At 37.6% G+C, this 9,973-nt stretch overlaps 1 protein-coding gene across 2 annotated transcripts; it reads right to left on the bottom strand.

The window, feature by feature from the left end:
- Positions 1 to 2,154: 2,154 nt before the first annotated feature.
- Positions 2,155 to 7,246, bottom strand: COMMD8 (COMM domain containing 8). Of its 2 annotated transcripts, XM_079307042.1 has the most exons (5): positions 7,190 to 7,246; positions 6,554 to 6,709; positions 5,498 to 5,650; positions 3,703 to 3,858; positions 2,155 to 2,628 (listed from the first exon to the last, which is right to left on the bottom strand). In XM_079307042.1, the coding sequence occupies exons 1-5, from the start codon at positions 7,232 to 7,234 to the stop codon at positions 2,608 to 2,610; spliced, it is 531 nt and encodes a 176-aa protein (XP_079163168.1). In that variant the 5' UTR covers positions 7,235 to 7,246; the 3' UTR covers positions 2,155 to 2,607. The 2 variants fall into 2 exon arrangements, with proteins under 2 accessions (XP_079163168.1, XP_079163167.1); XM_079307041.1 differs by lacking the exon at positions 2,155 to 2,628 and having other exon boundaries at positions 3,655 to 3,858.
- Positions 7,247 to 9,973: the final 2,727 nt, after the last annotated feature.

Raw genomic sequence — 9,973 nt, forward strand, 5'->3', positions numbered from 1 at the left:
ATTAGAAACCTGTCTTCTTGTTAAAAAACATTGAAAAAAGATTTTTCAGCCTTTTTTGTTCAGTGCTGCAGTAAAGGACAAATGTAGGATGGTACTACAGACTGAACACCACCACATACCCCTAATTAGAAATCCATTATTACATAGGTTGCTAGAGAATTTAAAATTAAGCTATGTAAATACTCTAAGTCTACTATGAAGAAAAAGTAAAAAATAATTTATTTTGCTTTCTTATCAGTGAGAGATATAGCAGATTCGGCAACAGAATTTTCACTGGCTGTACATAAAAATGGAAGCTATTATTTGTGGCTTTTTATTGTTGAGAACATATCACTATTTTGTATTTTTGAACAGTTGATTTTGAAAAATAAAGTAGCAACAAAAAAGTTCACTTCAGCAATACACTAAAAATTAGTTTTAAATATCCAGCTATCATTGAAGTACAGTATTTCTAAGTATGTTTTATAGTTTTCACAGGACATCTATAAATTGTATGAATACAACAGCACACACGTTTCTTCTGTCCCAACATCCCCACTTGTATTTTATGAAATAAATTGCTATTATTAAATCTGCTACTATAAATAAAAGTAGCTTCCAGTCCTTTTGTCCTAAATGATAAAAACAGCATAAAATAAAAATAAAAAATAAAGCCTCTTTTCTCTAGAAAAGCCTTTCAGCAATACATGCCCATCATGTGGGCAAGACTTACACCTTGAGACATGCATCAGACAATACATGGAACATTTAAGCACATAAGGCCATATTCTCCTATAAAGCAACTAGATCTAGAGGAAAAGAAAAAGCATAGTCATCCACATAAATATGCCTATAAATAAAATAAATAGACTTGGTAAATTTATTCCTTACTCTCACAATTTAAAAAGCTGCATCCTCCTAACACACTACTGGAAAACCTGCAGTAACTCCTTCCAGATTTTTAATGAAATTTAACTATTATCAATTCCAACCTGATTTTTAGCTTGAATTTTGTACCATTTATACAAGGCCTTTATCTGTTACATGATCCATTATGGAATTTGTTGCTTGTGGAAATTCAAGGCTATGTTCAAGCTGTACCTGTTAGAGGTTGCACTCCTTTCACTGCAAGATATATCTTCCACTCTTTCATCTTTAAAACTCTTTACTCCTTCTCCATACTTTTTCATTCTTCAATTGCTGATACTGAACATGTATATATATTTAAATGTGTTGGTACCAAATAATAAAAGATACTATGTATTTAGGTTTCCTATCTATTACACCCATCAAAGCCCTTTTTATAGAAGCCTTTTTACAAGAGCTTCTTGTCCTTCTCTTCTGTGACCAGTACTCTGAAGTCTATAATTTTATATTCGTGTAATAAACTTTGCAATATGAGAACCTATGGCACAACAAAACACAGTGGAATAAACTCAAGACCCTGATTTTGAAACTATGAAGAAAGTTAAGTCATCAATAATTCGCCTTATTATTTATACAAAACTCGCCTAAGACACGCACACAATGAGAATCACAAATTTTTATGTAAGCATTACAGATAATTTATTCTTTATGTATGAATAAATGGTCTAATAGCAGAAACCACATTTCTGGTGTTACATATTACATTTCTGGTGTTAGTGTTAGGGCTTTTAACTTTTATTACATACTACAATCAAAACTCCATCTGGATTCAGGAAAGTCTAGAGCAGAATTTACCAATTATCTCCTGTATTAAGTGAGCTACGAATATCTTTCTCATAGTCCACATAGGTCAGCTCCTCCCTAGCACCACACCCCCTTCTGAAAACATTAATACTTTTAATTGAAAAGCTTTCAACTAAGATATAAAAACTAAGCTGAAAACTCCCAACTTTACTCTGAATTAAGCTTCACTGCTTTTTCTTCTTCTGAGCACTGAACAGGGTGCTTAGAGAGGTTGTGGTGCCTCAGTCACTGGGGAATATTGGAGACATCTGGAGACAGCCCTGTGCAGCCTGCTCTAGATTACCCTGTTTGAGCAATAAAAGTGGACAAGATAACTTCCAGAACTCACATCCATCTTCAACTATTCTGTCATTCTACACTGGTTTTGTTTGTAAAAGTGATTTTCCCCAGCATCTAAAAAGATTGAGTTTAGAGATTCATATATCAAAAAATAACCTACTACAGTTATTCACATACAAAGTCAGGTGTTTATTTACCATATTTACAAGTATAAATACATTAATGCTACAAATACTCTCATGTTCTTTATTAGAATGGCACTTTAGATAACACACAATGCAAGTCAAATGCCTTAGTTTTACCAGGCACCTGTGTAGTCACTGCCAAAGTTTTACCAAAACAAATATGGCACATGTTGCAAGTGATTCTCTTCCAAGCATCCATAAATCTTTAGTACTAAAAACAACTGTACATTAGATTTTCATATTTTTGGTCAAATAGATACATTAATTTATTATTTTTATTGAAGGATTAGTAGTGTGTTTGGTCACAAGTCGTAACAGTCTTCTGATTTCAGTATTTTACAGCACCAAAAACTCTTCACTTTCCAGTAAATTCATTTTTTCCCCAAATCATTTGGGGAGCCATCACCAGCAGATACTGTTGACCTGAATTCCATCATTTCAGTTGTAAGACAACCTTCAAAAAGAAAAGGAATGAGATTAAAGTTGGTTAAGATCAAAACCTAAGTAGCCTATGAATAGAAACCTTTTGCTTTCTGTTTCAGTATAATATGCAACTGAATAAGCATTTCTTTCTTCTGGAAAGAAATTCTTCTCTCAAATCTCTTTTACAATCTCATACAACCATCACTTAAAATAACTTTCTTTCCCCTTTACTGCATTCAAACCATTCTTCAGCTGCCTGTAATCAAAAAGGATAACAAAAAGTCCAGGTCCAGTGAGATTCCTTCTGCACAAAGCAGGGCCAAGGGACCAATTCTGAAGTGAATTCCAGCTCATGTGCCCACAGAACTAAGTATGGAGATGAGCACATCCCATACAGGTTCCATACAAACCCTCAAACAGAACAAAGGGCACGTGAACACTGAAGTCTGTCCTGGAAGAATCCTTGCTCACATACCATTTTTATTTAGTTTTGCAGGGAAGAGAATCCATACAGAAGCAAGCTGTGAAAGCTCTTAAGGGCTATAATTCCATGCAAACATCATTTTCTTCAAATCCTCATTCTCCTTAGCCTTTTCTATTAAGAAATCTGAGATCCTTCAGTGTCTCAGAAGCTTTATAGTTTCACTTGGAATTCTCTTCTTGGGTTACTATACTGTTACCTTTGTAACTTTCTTCCTGACTTACTATGCCATGGACATTAAAGGACTTAATATGAAACAACTGTCCTAGACACTGACATTTTGTGAAGCTGAGGGAAACATGGGAGCTCTCTTTCAGCATAGGATAAGGGCAATCATATTAAATTAAAGAAAGTAGATTTAGACTAGATTTTAGGAAGAAATTTTTTACAATGAGTGTGATAAAACACAGATGCACCACCCCTGCAAACATTCAAGGCAGGCTGGACAGGGCTCTGAGCAACCTGATCTAGTCAACAAAGTCCTTGCTCATTGCAGGAAGCTTAGACTAGACAACCTTCACAGATCCTTTGCAACCCAAACTATTCTATGATTCTACTAATTCTGCTTAAAATAAATCAGTACATAACAAGTCAGGAACAAAATATTAAATCAGTAACAGTTACCTTATTAGCAGCTTCCAGTGCATTTATTAGGTTCTGCAACTCTTCCTTATTCATCTCTATAGAAATTGGCTTAATTTCACCATTTTCTCTCACATCCAAGTCAAGATTGAGGAGTGGCATTTGCAGCATGGAGATCTTATCACTGGAGAGAGCAAGCTATGTAGATTGACACAACAACAATAAAGTGTAAGGTGAAGGCATTAAATTCTTAGTCTTTCATAATATCATATCTCTATTTTATATTGAACTTGTAACACACAAACATCAGCATGACAAAATAAACTTCAAACAAGTAATCTCTGCTGTTTTCAGGGGTTTTTCCTCTGTTATTAGCATTTTTGTTTGTTTGTTAATATCAACAATATTTTGAATAAAGACCTCCTCTCCACAGACTTGCCATATACATTTGTCAAAACCAATTGGCTAAAATTCTGGGCTGCCACATTTTGGTATTCTAGGTGAAACAAAGAATACATTTGATCATGGCTCTTAATGAATTATGTAGATTCTGAAATCACCATATCCATACAGGCCTTCTAATCAACAAGAAGGGTCTTACAGAATGGGTTGGCTGGGAGAAAGAGGAGACCTTTATGCATTTTCCAACACTCTGCAGCTGATCAAACACATTGTCTGATATCCTATTAGACAAACACTGATGCAGGTTAGGTGCCAATTGTGCTTTCTTTACTATTGACTATGATACTCACTCTAGCATAGATAAGGCTTTTAAAATGCATTCAAATCAAAGATCAGTGGACAGCACTATAGGTTAGAATTGTACATATCTATTTTATTTATTCAGAGAACAGAAAGGTTGAATCATGGCAAGCAAAAAAAAAAAAAAACATTATAACCAGCTCAAGGGGGAAAAAAAAGTGGTTTTAAGAAAAAAAATAGTTCAGACATGTACCAGAAATTTGTATCACAAAATAGAAAGAAACTAAAAAAATTCTCTAGAAGTAAAATTTAAAAGTCACAAGCAAAAAACAAGAGTTCATGTAAATCCATATTTTTGTCAGCAGTAAATACAGTTAGCAAGAGATCAAGCCCAAAATCAGTTCATCTAATGCACATAATGATGCCATATCTGTTCTAAAACTTGCCTGTTTTAGGCATTGCTCTTTTATTTGCAAAGCTGTTTGCTGCTGAAATTATTGGGCGCTCTTGTAAAAATGGAAAAATATTTCAACAGCTCTACACATCTGTTTAACAGTTCTCACAGTCTAACCAAAAATATAAACAGTCTAAGTAATGTTTTTAAGTCTTTGATCAAGCTTAATTTAAACAAAATGTCTTCATAACCTCAAACCACCATCCTAATTTAGGCAACACCATCATCACTGGTTTATTACCAAAACAGGAAGTCTAATGATAAATGATTTCAAACTGCAAATTGAAAAAATATAAACATTTGAACAAAGTCAAGAAAATTTATCTTGAATCAGTCAACCAATCTTAAAATTAAGCATATACTTCTTTTTCCTTTGAGAAAAAATACTGTTTATTCAGGCCTCAAAATCATAACAGAACACAGAACTTTGAGGTATTCCTGAACAGCAACAAGTCTCCCTGAGCAGCTTTAAAAGAAGATGGGGAAAAGCAAAATAAAACATTTTTTTTTATTTACATTTGCAGTTTATACAAACTTCTAGCAAGTCTTTGATGTGTCTGTGCATCAGCTGTTAATGTGCTTTTGCAATACCTATAAAAACTGAACCATTCTTCAGAGGGAGCAGGCCTAATGGGACTGTATCAACATTTCTTTCAAACAACATCAAGGCAACATTCTCACCTTCAACTGCCAGTCAAAATCCTGCAGCTGGGCAGAAGAGATTGCATGTACATTTTCCAGTAGGGCATTCCTGATTTCTTCCTTTCTACCTTTCAGACATTTTGTAATTGCTTCTTGACAGTCTGAATTTAACTCAATTATCTGCTGAGCAGCCTACAAAAATTAAAATAAAACCCGTGATTACTTGCACTATGAACCACCAGCAGACACATGCACCACCTGCAGTAACTAAAATGTCTAAGTTGCTAGCTGCCCTTTGTGGCTGCTCTCTGTCTTTGATAGTTAAGAGTCTTTGTTTACCACAGCAACATGCAGAGAACAAAATAATCATTTAAATTAAAAGACACCAGAGAACAGAACCACCCTAAAAATCTAAAGAACATCACACCCCAAACCCTAAACTCAGGTTTAGGTCTGCAAGTCTCTCAGCATCAGGGCAGAGGCTAAAGACATCAGCTCAGCTGAAAGAGAAATACTGATGTACAGAGGACCCCAAGGCTACACAGGTGTCTTTCTTTGACCCAGCTGCTAGCAAGTGGTCAAAATACAAGCAATATGCAAGAAATAAGAATTAATATTTTTAATAATAGAGCAAGATTTTACAAAGTTCATACCTACAGAAATGTCCTGAATTACAGTCCCTTTACCACATGGTCCTCCATTCAGTTAATTTGTTACAAAATTTATTTACATACAGTCAATATTTTACACCACTTCAATGGAATACTAATGAACAAAGAAAACCAAACAAGAAAGTGACTGGTTTTATTGCTAATGAGCAGTATTATCTAAACAGATTTAATCTGGTACTCAAAATATTCTGGTATATAACAAGCATCCTGTGATATTAGAAAAACAGTCAAAAATTAGCATCTATTTCATTTCTTGTTGCAGAAGTCTATCTCAATGTATCTCTAAATGCTGCTTACCTTCTACCTATTTAGGCTGAATCCACTACCACTCAAATCCTATATTATAAAAATAGTTTAGGATTAAACAAACTACAAAACTAATTACCCCAGTTATGATCTCTCCTAATCAGTGATGAGCCCTTACCTCTTCATCAGACATATTTTTGCCAACTGCAGTTTTGAAGTAAGTCATAGTTTCTTTTAAAACCTCCATCCACTCTGACAAGCTCCAGACGCTGCCATAATCCTGGTATCGAGGATACGCACGGCCGCAGATGCCATCAACTACCTTGTGAAGGAACTGAAAGGATATGATACATCATTTATAATTCTCTCGCGGTCAATCTGATTAACCTGATATGAGACCGATCAAGCAATTCAGTTCTCAACCTTCCTTCCACTGGGAACTGCCTCAATGCTTCCAGACCCTCTGAATGTGAACTGTCCTCCCTTCTCTATTGTAAAGCAGTTCTCGAGGTGTGTCCCACAAATCACAACGTGATTGCGATTCACGCTGGATTTATATCCGGAGTGAACAGCTGTGTGCACAACTAGAGCGGTGCTGAAATGCCGAGTCCAAGGGCGTGCGCAGCACAACCCCAACTGCGCACCTCCGGCCCGCGGGCCTCTCCTCTCCCACAGCACTGTCCTCGGGCACTGCGGCCCGCCGGGACGGGCAGCCCCGCGCCGCCGGCGGGCCCTGCCTCCCGCACGGGTGCCGGAGGGCAGCACCCCGTGGCGAACCCGGCCCGCCCGCCCCGCCGGGCCGCGCACAGCCCACCTCGAGCGCCCGTCCCGCCGGCAGCTTCTCCAGCAGCCGCGCCATCTCCGCGACCGCCCCGCCGGCGCTGCGCATGCGCACCTGCGAGCACCCGCCCTCCTCTGCACAGGACGCGGGTTCGAGTCCCGGCCCCGGTGTCGCGATCGCCCGATGTGTCTGGGGATACCTCCGGAACCCCCCCAGTTTTACAAGCTTTTATGTGCAATAACACTTAAGGTGTTTTTGCATTCTGCCTGTCTTGCAGCTTTGCTTTTTGACCATTAACAGGTTAAATTTGCACTCGGTCGCAAACAGGAAGTTCAAGACTTACAACGCGCACTGTATCTTCCGTGATATTAAATTGAGGAAGTTAGGAGAAACACCGACTGCAGAAGAGTGTGCTGTTTGTACAGAGGATACCGTGAAAAACTCGTTTTCTCAATGCTTTATCAGAGTGTGAATTCAATCCTAGCCAGACAGTGAAGGAGGTTTGTGGAACAGGTTTTTACGTTAGCAGTGATCTTCCGTTCTGTTGAATTGATTGAATGCGAATGCAAAGAAGCAAAATTCCCCTGATCGCTTTTATGACAAAACCTGTAAGAATTCAAGCCCTAGCAGGTCACAAAACTGCACAGAGACTGTTGCACCTGTAGGCAGACTTTATTCCGCTGAAATCACAAGGCTAATTTACAGTTATGCATATGTAGCTATAACGCTGGGCTGTAAAGCAGATACAAGTCCGAACTGGATAGAAGGTCTCTGTAAAAATCCAAGCTGGTTAAGTCAGGCTGCAGCACAACTTCTTCACAGTCAGTCATGTGGCCTTGTAGGAATGATGTGGTGCATGAGAGTTTTGGAGAAGAAACACATGGGGAAAAGTCAACTTCAGGTTTTGCTGACTGAAAACTTTCTAATCCCCCCCCTTCTCCTGAGGGTTTGCCACTGTTAATAGACTAGACTTTTAAGAAAGATTTCTTGAAAATTTATTCAGCTTTGTTATGGAGGAATTACTCACAGGTGCTGTTTAAATGAGGAGTAGATGAAATCTCTGATTTTAAAAAATATTCTCAATGATAATTTCCTGTATTCCCGTAATATTTTGTTAGATAACTTACCCACTTTAACCGTACTGTGTTGCACACTCCATAATAGAGCACCAGGGGGAGCGTCTGCTCCAAGCAATTCAAACCCAGAGACAGCAGGAGAAATACGAAGGTGATCCAGACTTGCAATGATATAATTACAAAATAAAGAGAAAGGCAGTGAGCATCCCACTGAGTTGAAAGGGATCAAACAAGGGAAAAATGGAAGAGAGCAAAGATGTAACACATGAAGATAGGAACATATATAAGAGGGTAGGAAACTGCCATCCCATGTGACACTATCCCAGTGAATGTTTTCAAAGCAGCTAATTTTTCCCGAAGAAGAAAGAATTTTGCTTTTCAGTTTTCACATATATGTAGTTTTAAAGTAATATTTTTGATTCAGCCTATTGGCCCATTAGGAGCAAAGTCAGATTGCTCAAGGAAACCACAGCTGGTTTAAATAAATCTGTGTTTCAGAGCTCATGTTCAACTGCAGTGAAGTGGGGGATATAAAACTGGCCTTTGGAAGTTTAGACTTTGTTTGGAACTGCATTATTTGGATCTGCCATCAAGTCTTAACTTTTAGAAATACCTGGTTTTCATGCTTCTGTACCACAGCAGTAACAACCCACCCCACCCCTTGAAGTTAAGCTCTCAAATAACCACAAAATTATGGAAGGAAACTTATAGAACAGTAAGTACATAGGCAAGGATTTCAGAGCAGCAAGGAAAGACGGAATTTTATGAGAGAAAAGTGTAGAGTGAACTTTACATTATTTTTTTCCACATTGCAGATGACTTGTAGAGGGGTTTATTTGCTTATAAAGATAACCCACAAAGTAAAGTACAGTAATTAAAACCATTTGAAGATAAACCAATTTGTTGTCCTTGGTTTTGGAAGAATGGCAATAATTAAAACATTGGGAAATAACTTAATAACCAGGGGTTATCATAACAATATAATAATGATTATATATTATAATATATAATTGTTATATAATGTGTGTATAATATAGTAGCATAGTGTTTTACATTGCTGTACGTTTATCCAGTTGGGGAGAATATCCAAGCACCAGTATGTGTCCCACAAGGAACTATTAAACAGGTATGTCAATAGAAATAAGTAGGTTAACTGTGTATTTTACCAAGACAAAGGGGATGGTAAATGCATTTTTAAAATGCATTTAAAATGCAATCTCAGTGGAAACAGTTGAGATTATGCTGTGCTAAATGTGGGTTGCCATGGAGAAGGGAGGTCCCACTGGTCCCCTGGTCCCTGTTGCCAGCTCTGCTTCTTCTCTCCAACCCTCATGCCAGCACCAGGGTGCCTGGGGCTGCAGCTGATGTAGATGAAAAGTAATTTTATCTTTGTATTCTTTTTTTTTTTCATGGGCTAGATTTCTGCCATGAACAGAGCATCATTTCTGACAGAAGTGACCTTTGCAGCTGGAACTGAGGAGTAAGACAAAGCTAACACTTCTGGTAGCCCATACTCAGATAAAATTGGTTGACACATGAATATCAATCAGTGAGCCATTTTAATTATTAAACCAGGAATCTTGAAAGTTTTTTAGAAGCTTACATATAATCGTGGTCATAGTGATATGCTGCAGCTGAAGGAGATATGGTCTGTGTTCACAGCTTTACCCTTGTCTCTATCGTGTCTCCTTTTTCCAGTAAGAGATGCAACAAGAGGAACCTTCTTAAATGTTCTTGAATT

The sequence above is a fragment of the Erithacus rubecula genome, assembly GCF_903797595.1.
Source record: "Erithacus rubecula genome assembly, chromosome: 5".
Taxonomy (NCBI): Eukaryota; Metazoa; Chordata; class Aves; order Passeriformes; family Muscicapidae; genus Erithacus; species Erithacus rubecula.